A 15,958-nucleotide genomic window follows, 5' to 3' on the forward strand; every position below is an offset into this window, starting at 1 on the left:
CTGTTTAGTCTTTTTGTCAAGTTTTCAATTCGCCTGTAAATTATGTTTTATTACTCTGTACATGTATGTATGTATGTATGTATGTATGTATGTATGTATGTATGTATGTCTCATTGGTAGTCAACACTGATAGAACAAGAAATAGTATAAACTATGTACTTACATATTGTAACGTTAACAATCTCGCATATATACAATGTGTATGACATACCATGGTTCATTGAGTACACTGATGATATATCATGCTTCGACAAATACATTAATGTAGATTACTTTACATGATCGCTTATGTATATCACACTAATTGCAATGAAATACTTTCTCATACATACATACATACATACATACATACATACATACATACATACATACATACATACATACATACATGTGTATATGTATACAGGCAGACATGATGTAACACAGTTTTAAAAAAGGGGGCGGTGGATAATAGTTGACAGACACTCGATAATACATATGTAATCGTTAGTTTTCTATAATATTTTCTCTATAGTGAACCATGTCATTGATGTCCAGATAGACGTATGTATGATTCTCTGTCCATTAAAAATGACATGGTTTTTGTTTCCTTGTTGCTAATTCGATTCTATATCATGTTTCACTTAACAGGTCCTTATTTCCTTCCCCAGGTTTTTAAAAATGGTACCTCAAAGTCGACTTCCGTGACGTCATATGTTTGTGTCACTCTCATTGGTTTGCAAGGGGATGTATGGAACCGATACATGCATGTCATACTTGACGAATAATCACCATCTAGCTGTACATATAGATGGAATATTGGAACTGATACTGATTCTACAAGTAGGTCGCTGTCGATTACTCGTGACAATCAATTCACAGGGGCAGTGCTACGATTCTTAATTAGACACTGTAGACTTCCGAAGATGTTGTCGTGCAATGAATAAGAGTTATTAATCCACGCCTTTTGGAAATTCGTATACTGATTACAGTAAACAAGTATGGAGAGTTATACCCATAATAGTTATCTGTCACAAGGTGTGAATTCTACAAACGTTAGCGGTCCTGCTGTATATGATCTCATGCCATTGCCGAAAGAAATCATCATTTTCTTAAGCGTTTTCTTCGGAATTTGTGTAATATTGTCGGCTCTAGGCAACGCCATAGTAATGCGTGTGATGATGTGTCAGAAACAGAGCAAGCGGTTGAATAGCCTATTGATTAATCTGGCGATATCTGACTGGACATTGTCTATCATATGCCTGCCGTTGCTGTTCTCAACTGTAATGATGGCTGAGTGGATATTTGGTGAAGCACTGTGTAAATTAGTGCAGTATACGTTGAAGGTAGGTTCATATATTACATTTCTTTGAAGGATAAACAATTATGTTTTGTACAAAGAGGGTACTATTAGTATGATGTATATAAACCTGAATGTGTAAATATAGAAGGATATATATTACACATTAAATATGGTGCACATGTTTTGTTGTAATATACAATGGGAATCATTAATTGTCTGCATACAAAAGTTACTGGTATGTCGACGTTGTTACACTGGAGAGAGATATATAACTTATCTATTTCTGCGGTAAATACCATTGCCTTTGTTGAAAAGCTAAACTGGAAACATTAACATACTAAATATATCGACCTCTCGGCTGCTATTTCTGAACAAGGGCATGAATTGGTTAATCCCGATTTTAGACAACGCTCCCTTTGACATTGCGGGATAAATGTAAAAGGCTTTGAATACAAAATTAGACAAACGAAAAATTATTACCCTTTCTCGTGTTGGGTAGTATTAATAATTCGGTATTAGTTCCTTTCTAAGAGACTGGTATAAAGGACGAAATTACAAAACATGCAGTTCATCTTCAAGAACATTTAGACCTACATTTTCACACACAAATACATTTTCTGTTAGAGATAGCATTACCGACATATCTTGAAATCTTTATAGCTAAAGTACAGTTTGACCAACGAAATCCAAATAACATGCAAATAAAATCTTTATGAAAGCTATTTTCCATAAAAGTTGTACTTTATTTAGAGCTAGGGGGGAAATCAAAATCACATACTCTAACCGTTCACCACTTCTTGTATAACCACTGTACTACTTCTTTAGAGAACAGACATGCTTCATACAATTCGCCATGTTGGTCACGATTCACGAAGTGTCCATATTAAATACTTTTTTATAGTACTGCTGCTGGTTGTAAGAATTCTTATAACCCAGTGACACCTCCTCAATCTCTTGCTGAATATCATCCTAGACCCAGAATGTATGTACAGATCGCAGCTGGCATAACCAGAAATTCGATAGGCATAATACAATTATCATGTTATAATAATAAAAATGTGTATTGCTTTACAAGGCCTCTCGACCACACAACGGAAATATAATAATAATAAATGATAATAACGAAGACTTATAGAGCGCCTAATCTATGCAAGCAGAGCTCGAGGCGCAGGAATAGCAAATTACTCTATAGTAAGAGGAAATATGGATTCAGACTCTGGATACTAGGCAATTGGTGAAGGCTGAGACTGATATTTAAAGAGATAGGTCTTGAGAGAACGGCGTAAGGATGTAAGAGACTTGGAGTGACGATGTTCGAAAGGAAGATGGTAGTAGGATCAATGTGAGAGAGAGAGAGAGAGAGAGAGAGAGAGAGAGAGAGAGAGAGAGAGAGAGAGAGAGAGAGAGAGAGAGAGAGAGAGAGAGAGAGAGAGAGAGAGAGAGAGAGAGTATTTGTGTTAACCCTTGGAATAAAAGAAATGTACAATCATATCAAAGTCAAAGTCGCATAGCTTAATTAGTTTAAATGAATACTAGTTTTGCTTTACTTCACTTGTAAGCGTCTCTCTTATATGTACAGAGATATGTGTTCTGGCTACAGTGCTTGATTACAAGATATATTACAGGTATTTTGTAAATCTTTTTTTTTCTCAACAATAACAGTATATTTATAAATGGAGAATAATATGATTATAACCGTTATAGGCTATGGGTTTTTGTTATACCTGTTTTGTCAAAATAAGAGAAATTATTTCATGATCATGTTCAGGAAATCCGACTCTCGTGTCTTGCCACTTTTTCATTTTCAAGCCGTCGTGTCTAGATACGTTTCTTCAACACTACAAGAAGGTGATATCTAGTTAAAAAAATGTCAAAAGAAATTTGTGTTTCCAGCGTCAATATAAATCGAATAATTCAGTCATTAGAATTAAATATTTATATACCTTCTAAATGACTCTATAATGTATGAGTCAAGACGTTGTATGGTGTGGTGTGCAATAGAGAACCTAGGTATACCTCTTTCGTCATCATATCATTAACTTGGATGAACGTGATCAGCATACACTAAGTCACATATAGGCTATGTACTAATCTTCTTTTACGAGCTCTCCAATATAAAAGCTTTCCCAAGGCTTATTTAATTTAACCAGATATTTACTCTACGAATGTAGTGAGTGTACATTTTCTCACTTCTTCTTGGGGATATAGCATGATCTTAATTTAGTTGTACGTTTCACAAACGTTCCACTTTTAAGATATTAAGGTAATCTTCAGGTAGATATAGAAGACTGATCTCTGGGTATAAATATCTGTGTATTGTATTTTCCCCATGGAGTTAAGGAAGTGTAAAGGGCCGTTGTACCGATATAGATCCAAGCCAGGGGTAATAATTGTAAAGTGCTTTGAGCACGGAGTTGGAAAGCGCTATATAAGAGCCAACATTATTATTATTTATAACATTATTATTGTGTATCTCTTTGAAAAGGTAACTCTTATTTGCAAGTTTAAAAGCAGGCCAATTTAACTGAACATTTCACTTGTTTATTTCTGTGGTACCTTATGCACCTGGAACACCGTTAAACTATAGATATATTAGTTGTTCGCATTCTTAACCTCGGCCATGTATGTCGTTACTCCTGGCAACTAATAAATCGTGTTGACGTTGTAATATGACATATAGACAAACCTATAATCCCAGAAGTCTGCATATGTGTCTCTGCCCCAAAATATCACAATGTAACTGCTGTAGCCAACTTTGTGCTACTAACAAATCCGATGTGTACCAAATACATGCCAGTGTGTGTGTGTGTGTGTGTGTGTGTGTGCGTGTGTGTGTGTGTGTGTGTGTGTGTGTGTCTGTGTGTGTGTGTCTGTGTGTTATGTTATGTGCAAAACTCCCAAGAGGGAAAATCTGGTATCTGCAATGTACAATTTACTCGTCAATGTTTCAAATCATAATCTGGAATCTGGATTATAATATTCATGGCTCATTACTCATGCCATATTTGTATAACTAAAGGTAATATTCGATGGAGAAAATGGCTTGTGACTGGTAATCTTTAATAGGCTGACTAAAGATAATAATCGTGATTATTAAGGCTGTGGATCTCAAAGAACTTTTCTTAAATGTTATCATACTCCGAGGAGTTTATAGGCATATACAAATCGTTAAGTAGACAAGATCAAACACACAGCGTGTGTATATTTACATGAAAACGTTTATTTTACATTACATGTGTCTCAAGGCACCTCTATATTTAATAGTTTACTCATTCCGTTCATATATTCTATCGTTTGTAAGGCATCGCAAGAGGCATCGCATGAATACGTTTTGCATTTCCCCTGTTCTTTATCATCTATCCAAAATCTGTTAAAACTTATATAGTACACATTTTCTTCAATATATATAATATAACCTGATTTTGATGAAGTGCCTTGAAGGTCAATCCCAAGTTCAACGCTTTAAAATAAAACTTAAGCCTGATATGGAGTGGACACTTGAAAGAATTCCCTATTTAGTATGCAACGTTTCTACTACTACAAAAATATGGTCGTCATTAAATATAGAACAGTGATTTGAGTGTACCGTTCGTAATGCTTGTAAACGGAGTTGACAACACATAAATACTAAAATGTGTGTCATATTAAAGAAGTGGTGTCATTTTTATTTTGATAGCTAGAGCTGAAGGTCAAGGTCAAGGTAAAACGGCAACTTTATATAAAATAAAGCTTGCACTAAATACTAAATAAATATTAAATGTGTGTCATATTAAAGAAGTGTCGTCATTTTGATTTTGATAGCTAGAGCTGAAGGTCAAGGTCAAGGCAAAACGACCGCTTTATATAAAATAAAGCTTGCACTGCATACTATAAGGTAGACACTTCTATGACTTCTATAACTCTTGGCATTATAGTTTTTGAGCTGTGCAGTCAATTTTTGATTCTTTACTACAAATATGGCAGACATTCCTTCAGATTTACATTTGTCGCGAAACACGTGCTGCGCATTTGCCCCAGGAGATATATTACCTTTGTAACAAAGACGTATATACGGACAGATAACGGATAATAATGCCACCTTTAGGGGTGTCCGCAGGGTCAAGTGTACTGAATAGCGGGTCAATTTATTGACAAAGACTGAACTTTGCAGTCGTAAATTTCAGGTAAGTTTTCAATTTGTGTTTGGAACAAAAGTTCAAATTGAATACTATGAACTGTAAGTGTATCTATTTAGAAAGAATGTTTTTTTTTCATATTTCTACAGGTGTCGCAATTTGTCAGCATCATTACCTTGACAACGATAGGGGTACATAGGTACTATGCAGTGATGTACCCAATGGAACCTAAAGTGTCATCCAGGAAGAGAAACATAATGGTTATCTTGTCATGGTGTATACCACTGATAATGTGGTGTCCAATGCTACTGTACACCTATACGCCAGGATTTCCAATAGGTGGTGGTAGAGTTGCATATATATGTACAATGCGGTGGCCAGCTTATTCGTCGATTGATCTGATGAAACTCTTTATATGGGTTATGTTTATCGTGACATTCATCATTCCTATGGTGATACTTTCGATATGCTACACACGGGTTATTGTGGTGTTGTGGAGACATAAGAGACCCGGATGTACAGATACTGATGAGGAATCAAGACTGAGGAAAGCCAAAGTGAAGGTTTTAAGCCATTTATATATTATATACTTATTATTTCGCTTGAAACCAAAAGAAAATTTGTATGTAACATTATTTAAAAATTACACTTTTTCTGAAGACCATTTACCACACCTGTGACCTCAGATAACTCTAGAAAATAGATATGATACGCCTATTATTTATAGGTGTGAATCGCCGGATTAAGAGGCTGATGATTTCCTCACTGTACTAACTCTCATTTTCAGCTTATTGCTTTCAACTGGCTATGAAGTTTGCCGATTGCCCGATTTTCGAGCATTTTCGTTATTGTCAATTTGTGCACCAGGTATCCTTTTGATGTATTTGAGACGTTAAATATAACTGATGGTTCAAAGAACACGTTGAAGTAAACACAACTGAAAATGGTCATGTTCTAGTTAAGTTACAGCTGTTTGAATATTCCCCTATTTTTGACACCGATTTTAGGAATTTGTAATGAGCCATTTCTAAGTACTATTTCAGTACAACTGGGCAAGACATTGTTATTGTATATAGAATTTGAGACGTTCATATGTTGTAAATCTCAAGATTACAGTCACGCTTATGTGTATATTGTAATGAACCAGTGTTACTCAGTAATGTACTTGTAATGATTAGCATCTTCAAGATCAGACAAGTATACTGGTTGACGGTTGTATATTTTTGTACTTTACAAATATGAAACACGAATACTAATAAGTTTTGAAAAAGGTACCTTTTAAAGAAAAAATAACTTTTTAAGAATGTATGTTTGACTAAATTCATATTTGATAGTGTACAGTTAGGACGATAAATATTGTAAGCAAATTATGTTTTTGATATTTTTCCCTGAAATATTAAAAGAAATTCCGTGTGGCTGTTCTAAATCGTCATACAATATGCAGTGCGTATGAGTAAAATAAATGCAATTAATATGTAACATCTATTTTTATTTTCTGTAGACTATCCGAACACTTATATCTATCGTCATTCTATTTGCTATTTGCTGGCTTCCGGTCAATTTGTACAACTTGGTACTTGTAACATATAATCCCGAATACCTTGAAACACATCGATTGACAGCGGATGTAATTCGTGCCTGCAGCTATATCTGGCCAATATTGTCTGATAGTATTTTCAATCCCATTGTGTACGTGTTTCTGAGTGACGAATTCAGGGTGAGTTTGAGGTATTCATTGCAGATAATGTATTGTCCTCTGACGTTATATGTATTAAGGTCACCTCTGAAGGATGCGTTTAGCAGTGTTTTAGTGTTCCCTCAAACCAGTTCGATCGTTTATGTGTTTATGTATTATACCTAAACTGGAGTTTTGACAAGAAAATGTAAGGTTTAATATTTTATCCATGCATTGTCGTCAGTGCTAAATCAATATTTTAATGTAGGATAAAACAACTAAATTGTTTTACTTAGGTCTCAGAACCTCCACCCCCTTCTAAATAAATTGACCGTAAAAAATTGAAAATAGTGCTTCAGACAGCACAATCAATATTAAACCCGTATATAGTAGTATGTAATGCTATAAATAAAAGGCCACTATGTAGTGAATAAAAAATATTTGCTTTGATAACACTTTACTGTACCTTAGTGTTACACATTTGCTATAGCAGAAATTCTCTCTTTTCTGAATTTGACAACATTTTTTTCCGAAATGTTTGTATTTGGGATACAAAACACATCCATTAAAAGTAACATCGGTTTTTAGGTTGAGAACTAAAATGGTGAATTCCCCCAAGCTAAAATAATTTATTTTTGTTACCCTACATTAAAGTATTGATCACATTGAATTTTATTTTATATGTTTCATTCAGAGTGACATGTCCAGGTTCTGCTGTCATTGGAAGTTTACTTTATTATGTGATAGTAAACTAGACAAACCAACTGTGAGATCACCAAGCAGGAGATCGGCTCAGACTGAAACATTGATGTTGAATCCGATGTAAAGTGAAAAATATATAAGACAGTCGTCTAGATGTAGTTTTGGAGACCTGAGAAGACAACGATCGTTTGACTGTATAAATTATGGAAAGGCTTGGCCACTGGAGATGTTGCTTGCAACATCTTTGCTTGCAAATAAGTAGTCCTTACTGTATATTCATTACAGCTGGAGATTTTGGTAGTAACGTCTTTGCTTGCAAATAAGTAGTCATTAATGTATATAAATAGTACGTTGTGTCGCGAGTGGTATGAAACAGATTTGATTTTACAAGATTTACAATTTGATACAGAATAAAATAGTGTATAGATATTGAAATACACTACACGTTCAACGTACGTGTATGCGAGTGTAAAGGTACAATGTCGTCATAGTTCTGGGGGGAATATTTGCTGAATATTGTTGAATATTCGTTTTGTACAAACAGAAACAAGGAAGGACATAAATAACTTAGTTTCACTAAATATCTAATCAATGCTAATAATAAATTATCAAAATAGAATTAACATTTTGTGAGGTAGCTAAGCAACATTTTACATAATCTACTGCTATGACATGAATATATCAAGAGGCCTCATAAAGATGAAATGACGAAATATGACAGGAAAAATATAGTTGCATATAATGTATTACATGAAAGAAGAGGAGGATTTCGAAAACGGCAAAGTAATAATGTTGTCGAGATGTGTTGAAGTTAAAGACCCATCTAGCGATTTTTTTACTACAGGTATGGCTGCCATTCAGTAATAATTACATGAGCACCACAATAATGCTGACAATGTATACCTATTTTCTGCAATATTACTTGTCAACATGATTTAATAGAAATTGGCAATTCCATCCCGAACTAGCTAAGGTATGGGCGATAGTCTACATACACTTTACAGAATGACAGATGCAGAATTCGGTGCGGTAACATACGGTGTTAGGCAGAGCAGCACATGTTGGTTGCATAACAGGTGACAAGGTGGGGACAGTACTAGTGCCATAGACGCGATTAACAAGCTGTGGATAGTTTCATTCGTTGGATTAAAGTGTTAGTGGACAATTTCTTCCATGGATTAACAGTAAGCGGAGACTTTCTGTCAAAAGTGTCTGGTAAATGAAATTGAGAGCATGGTTAAGTTGAACCAATGAGGAAGAGTCGGAGAGTAGTATAATTACCTAAAATTCTATATTTTTTGAAAGGTGAATATTGTAGTCATGTTGTTTCCCTTTCACACGAACCTAAATTGGCCATGTTTTGGGTGTGAACATTTTAACTTTTAGTATTCTTTTCAACATTCTATGAAAAAGTACAACCTGACAAAAAACAGCAGTGTCATTACGTTTTACATGATTTGGATTCTCTAGATTTCAAATATTAATAATATAATTTAACAAACTTGTAAGCACCCGTCATCTCATATTTCTTAGCAATATGTCACAGTAAAAAGTATTGTACCCTGATTCATAAATTTCAGATTTACAGTACCGTAATTAAAGAAACTTTTGTTTTCTAATTTAAGGCAAGCATAAAGGTAACCAAAGGCATTGAACTGAATTTGAACTAAGGTTGCCTGGAGTAGCTGCATCGTGTTGACGCGATTGAGTATAGTTGAGTGCATTCTACTACTTGAAATAACACAAAACATTCAATTGATAGTTTAGATTGATTGACTCGGTGGTTGATGTTCACTAATTAGATTTAGTAATGCATCAGTGATGATAGTCATCCATTCATTGCTTTTTCATTATTTTTTCTGATAATGCAAGGGAATGGGGGCAAGCAATTCATAAGGTGTTATACAAGATGTCAGATACAACTGTACAATGCTGTTCATACTACTATGTGTACGGAACGATAGTTTTTTTTTTCAAAGTTCATATCTGTCCACTCCTGATGTTAATCATTCAGTAAACGGGAAATGTGCAATTCAATACATTTAATATAATGTTATTATTGCCATGGGATATTTCTCTCAGTGTAGCCTAACCCCAAAGAGGCAAAAATACAATTTACACACACAATATAGACAAATGAAGACAAAATTACTGCTGTACATATACAAAAAGGAAAGGAAAGGAAAAAGAAAGTAAATGACATTCTGATTCATCACAATGGGATGTTGATACGTTAATCCGAAATATTGAAAATATTTAAAACGTGTTGAAGCAAAGATGACAGTACTAGTTATTCGATATTACACACACCCTCCCTTTCCCCCCCCTCTCTCTCTCTCTCTCTCTCTCTCTCTCTCTCTCTCTCTCTCTCTCTCTCTCTCTCTCTCTCTCTCTCTCTCTCTCTCTCTCTCTCTCTCTCTCTCTCTCTCTCTCTCAGCCCTCCTGCGCCTTGCCGTGAATTTTACTCGTTCCCTTATAGCTGGGTGAATCAGTCAGAAATGAAAAAATGCTTCCCATCTCTATAGGAAAGGCTAAAGGGTAGTCAATTTAATAGATAGAATGTAGGAATGGGGCGATTGAATAGAGAGAATGGGGAATGGGGGGGGGGCGGTACAATCTAAATACACATAAAAAATTCTGTGTAACCATTATACCAAAATTCTTGGGTTCATTTTTGGGAGGGGAGGCAAGATATTTTTGTGCGTGGGCGCGATGAAGGCTGCGAAAGAAAATTGAGTCAAATGTATTAGCTGACCCCTCCCCCTTCCCCGAAACCATGTCATAAATTCTGTTCGTTCCCTTATGAGTTTATCAGTCGAAAATTACACAATTTTCTTGGCATCTCTGCAGCGAATGCCCTATGGATGTCAACTGCATAGAGATATGTCTTGCTTCAAAATGGAAAACTAACATCACTAGAAGCATTCATAGAGATTACTTCATAATGCAATCTTAGACACAGTAAGAAACTGTCGGGCAAAGGATATAGTTAATGAATTGTTGTGGGTCATAAGGTGAGCCCATGATTGCCCGATGACGTCAGAATTGTCTTCATTATTGAAGTGGTTGCATATATATTATATTCCAGACTGCTCGCTTGAAAAATATTTTTCTCATGATTTGTTATGTTGTCACGTTGAATTTCTGTCCATCATGGAGACGCCCCCTCTCGATAAGGAGTACCTGGAGCCCTAGTTTAACGACCCCTCTGTAGATCGGCACTGCGTCAAATCGACTATATAGAGTTTCTTCCTTGTAATTAATTTTTGAGGAATTAGTTTTCAAATTTGTATTGTGACGGGAGAGACTGACTGTTCAGGTACATTACATAAATACGTGATGTGCTGACGTAATTTACAATAAACGCTGTATGGCATCGAAGGCGTTATACTGCATATGGATGTCAACTCAAAGTACGACATATAAATTTGAAAATTTGTGTATGAGAAGCAGATGGTTAACAGAATCAAATGCTTTCGAATAATCAAGGTACAGTGCTAGTGAATCCACTTGTCTGCCTTTATCGAGTTCACTGCTTATATTATAAAATCAGTGTATTCCACAAGATTCATGGTAGTTGGTCGACCTTTGAGAAATCCATGTTGATAAGAACTAATGGAACTCTCAACTTGCGCATATACTGATTGGAATACGACCTTTTCAAAAACGTTGCTGACTAATGGCAGTAAAGAAATGGGTCGATAATGGGTGACATCAGAATTTGATCGATCGATGGATGGATAATATTTATTTACCAGGAGTTAAAAGGAAAACAAAGTTGACAAATGAAATAAGAAAACAACAAATACATATAACTACCTAAGTAAGTAAGTAAGTAAGTAAGTAAGTAAGTAAGTAAGTAAGTAAGTAAGTAAGTAAGTAAGTAAGTAAGTAAGTAAGTAAGTAAGTAAGTAAGTAAGTAAGTAAGTAAGTAAGTAAGTAGGTAGCTAGGTAGGTAGGTAGATAAGTAAGTAAGTAAGTAAGGAAAGAAGGAAGGAAAGAAAGATAGAAAGAAAGAAAGAAAGAAAGAAATGCATACACACATACATCACATACATACATACATACATACATACATACATACATACATACATACATGCATACATACATACATACATACATACATACATACATATACATACATACATACATACATACATACATACATACATACATACATACATACATATAATAATATAGTTTATTGTATGCAAAGGCCTCCGGCCCATATACAAATTTTCGTTTCAGCACAAGATATTATATTACATCACACGGTTGCAAATCAAAATAAAATCTCTCTTCTTAAACGCAAATAGAATTAATTTACAGAGTTTGGACAGAACATCTGTGTCCCTAGTCCTCATAATTCGTTGAAATTTAATAATGGTTGGTTCTGACTGGTATTCGAGTGGAAGGTATTCCTTCCTAAGAACGTCATATTGTGAACACGCTAAGAGAAAATGAAATTCATCCTCTACTTCACTCGAGTTACATATCTTACATACATACATACATACATACATACATACATACATACATACATACATACATACATACACACACACATACATACATACATACATACATACATACATACATACATACATACATATTCATTCATTCATTCATTCATTCATTCATTCATTCATTCATTCAAAACTAAATGGAGATGACTATTTTGAAAGTACAAATATCCTCGCTAGTGAATTTAAGATTGATCATAGTAGATTCAGGGCACGAGCAGACCAATAAATGTTTTTGTTAGACATGTCATTACATATACATTTGATAAGTGTATGTCAACGTTGTTGAGACTAACAGCAGAAAGAAAGCACACTATTATACGGAGGCATGACTCCAATGTCTTTTAATCTTCTTCAATTGCTGGAAACACGGTGCATTTAATAATTATTTGACAATGGCGGCTATGCACTTAGAGCATGTTTTCTCTATTTTGACGGCTCCTCAAAGGCTTAAAATCGTCTTGTATTACTTAAGATTAATTTACTGTAATCATCTAGAGATTCTCTTCAGAAAGTACAGTGCCATATATTTGCAAGCGTTCATAATATTTCCTTTTATACTTTTCCGGTTTGTTTTTAAACAATGTTGTTCACCTTCTGAATCACTGGGAAAACACTTGATGTGACAAACCTTCAGTGGTATACGTGAATTGGTACAGAAACAGTTTTCTGTCAGTTGAAAGACTGAGAAAAATTCAAGAATTTGAAATACATGTACTCAGTATCAGGGAGGTTAAGCTATCTTTAACAATGTCACCAAGATCAATACATACACGTCTCGTATGATATAACCCCTTTTCGATGATAAATCGCTTATAAACAAGAACTAGTCTATTTTGAGTTTTAGATATTTGGGGTTAGGTTTTAATCGAAAGGTGTCATTCTTACGCATTAAGAGATGCTAATGTAGTGTAGCAGTTCTGTCTGTGGAACATTTATTTATTAGTAAGAATGGGATTATATCTAGCGATAGGCTTTATTCTCACGCTTTATTAGCTGAGAAAGCAGTATATCAGCGCAATGTGTGCAACATTACCACTAAGTTCGATTCTTGTTATCACTTCACTTAATGGAATGTTCCTAGATCCTTTAACCTCAAAATGGACTTTAGTTGGTGTGTACATATATACTCCTGGAGGTCGAATGAAGTGAACACACTGCTGTGCAAAGCTTTTATACACAGAGGGATAATTTAAAGCATTTAGATTTCTTTTTGACGATCGTACAGCATGCTTAGAAAATAGTTATTTATATAAGATTGCCATATAGAGTTATTATGTTTAGTGAACGAGCAGAATTTACGTCAGTGGGGCTGAGGAGAAAATGGGGAGCCACGAAAATAAATGTGGGTCTGAATGGGGGATGAAAATTCTGGTGGTTTATAAGGAGGGAGTACGAAATATTTTGCTCATGATTTATACTAAATTAAACGTCAGGAACAGTCATTTACTGTTCTTGACCCTCTATTTCATTATAAGGCGGGTAACAGCCATGAGAATGTGTTTGCGCATGCCTAAATCTCTATCTGTATATATCGATTACCTCCTGTCTGTGTGTGTCTCTCTATGATATATTATCACATGAATTTAAATATCACATGAGAGATAGCGACATACATACATACATACATACATACATACATACATACATACATACATACATACATACATACATACATACATACATACATAGACAGACAGACGGACGGACGGACAGACGCACAGACAGACAGACAGACGGACAGACAGACAGACAGACAGACAGACAGACAGACAGACAGACAGACAGACAGACAGACAGACAGACAGACGGACAGACAGAGGGGGTAGTCGATAGCTTGGCGAATGTGTGTATCTAGCTTAATATCTCTTTATAGGTTAGAATGTAGACAATATAGCCATAGAATAATGTATATGTAAATGAGAGTAAATTGGTTATTGAAGGCAATATTCAAGCATTGTATGGATTTTAATAATGTGTATGGTTTGAAAGTTTAAGCCTCTAAAAAGGCCTCCTACATGTCTTTATTTTCAAATACTTCTCACAGTGGGAGGGGAACACCCCCTCTGATACCCTTCCACCAGCGATTATGATGATGCTGTTTCTCCACCAAATCAAGATTAGAAGCCATGCCTGCTCAGTATCTCCAAGTATAGGTTACAACACAGAATGAGATTTCTTCTTTCAAAGCCCAAATCTATTCTCTTAATATTTATGGATGCGGAAGTCGATTGCCGTTATCATTTTACTGTAGTGTATCATGCAATTGTACATCATTCTCCGGAATGCGACAGGGGTGTACAATTGCACATACAAAAATCTATGTAGCCTGTAACGAAACATGTACACGTAGCCCCACTTTTGTCGCTAGTGTTTAACCATTGCGTCATTTGACCTGTGTTGACAATGAAATATCTGTACAATAAACAGAATTAGCGCAGTAATGGAAAACAATTTGGTCCGTCAGTCGAGAATGGCAAATAGAATTATATCGAAGAATCATGTTTTTTTATGCAAACGAAACATTAAGAATAAATGCTGCATCAACAAGTTTTAAAGGTCATGTGAACTTCTTTACCATCAATGCGTGTACTACACTATCTGTAGCTGAATCTAAAATCTGTATTCTGTATCTGAAAGCTTGTATTCTAAAAATATATAGCCTAATTTTCAAAAATGACTATTTATGCAAATTAACATCACAATTTAAAACTTCACAACAATTGCATCAAACGTCTGACAAAGTATTCATTAAATAAATAAATAAATACTACATAAACAAACTTTATAGAACATGTGCGTTGAGGTATGTTTGATGCATGATGTACCACAATATATGAAATCTGAAGCTGGCATTTTGAGATATGGCCTAATTATCAAAAGTCATTAATTATGCCAATGACGTATTACTATATAGGTATCAAAAACAACAGCAAACAAATTAACACTTTCAAATTGTTATCAGCAATGGATTTGAAGCTTGTATTTCTAAGATATTGCCTAATGACCAGAAATTATTAATTATACAAATTATTAAATAAAACTAAATACCATGCAAACATGCTTTATAGGTCATGTGTGCTTATTATGTTTGATGTATGTAGCAATGTTGCATAATTTGAAGTGTGGATTCTTTAGATATGGCTGCATGACAGCCAACACCTGATCATGACAATATCAAGAACGTCCAACAGGCCCTTTTTTTCTGTTTCCTTCCGCAAAGATAGAGCTTCTCCTTGATTCTAAAATCTTTTGTATTGCCGTCAGATAGATTGTCGGTCAGTCAGTCAGTCAGTCAGTCAGTCAGTCAATCAATCAATCAATCAATCAATCAGCAAATCAGTCAGTCAATCAGTCAGTCAATCTACCTATCAAGTAAGTAAGCAATGAATCAAACAAACAAGGAAGCAACTGACTTATGGATCGACTAATTGATAGTTCAATAGACGTTCCTTGGAAATCATGAAATGCCTTTAATACTCTGTCATTCCTAACGTAATTGCTTTTTGACTTCAATGAAAGGCTTGTTCCAACATTCGCGAATGTCTGTTTTTATTTTTGAACTCGGGGCACGACCAGATAGATAGAAACCCGGATAAAAACTATGACCAATCCAATCATTTATGGATCGACCAATTGATCGTTCAATAGACGTTCCTTG

General features: G+C 35.0%; 2 protein-coding genes across 2 annotated transcripts in view; both read left to right on the top strand.

Moving 5' to 3' along the window:
- Window positions 1-15,958, top strand: part of LOC144444481 (ras-related protein Rab-20-like) — a 298,311-nt gene that overhangs the window by 257,307 nt on the left and 25,046 nt on the right. The window lies entirely within an intron of this gene.
- On the top strand, window positions 1,269-7,898 carry LOC144444278 (substance-K receptor-like). Its single transcript, XM_078133692.1, has 3 exons — window positions 1,269-1,325; window positions 6,899-7,114; window positions 7,767-7,898. Exons 1-3 carry the CDS (start codon window positions 1,269-1,271, stop codon window positions 7,896-7,898), a joined length of 405 nt encoding a protein of 134 aa, XP_077989818.1.

This window comes from Glandiceps talaboti, chromosome 13 (assembly GCF_964340395.1).
Source record: "Glandiceps talaboti chromosome 13, keGlaTala1.1, whole genome shotgun sequence".
Classification (NCBI taxonomy): Eukaryota; Metazoa; Hemichordata; class Enteropneusta; family Spengelidae; genus Glandiceps; species Glandiceps talaboti.

Bases quoted from the DNA above. Each gene is read 5' to 3' on its own strand.
- LOC144444278 (XM_078133692.1), top strand. From the start codon at position 1,269: ATGGCTGAGTGGATATTTGGTGAAGCACTGTGTAAATTAGTGCAGTAT. The intron at 1,326-6,898 runs GTAGGTTCATAT...TATTTTCTGTAG, and splicing joins TAGTGCAGTATACGTTGAAG to ACTATCCGAACACTTATATC. The intron at 7,115-7,766 runs GTGAGTTTGAGG...TGTTTCATTCAG, and splicing joins TTCTGAGTGACGAATTCAGG to AGTGACATGTCCAGGTTCTG.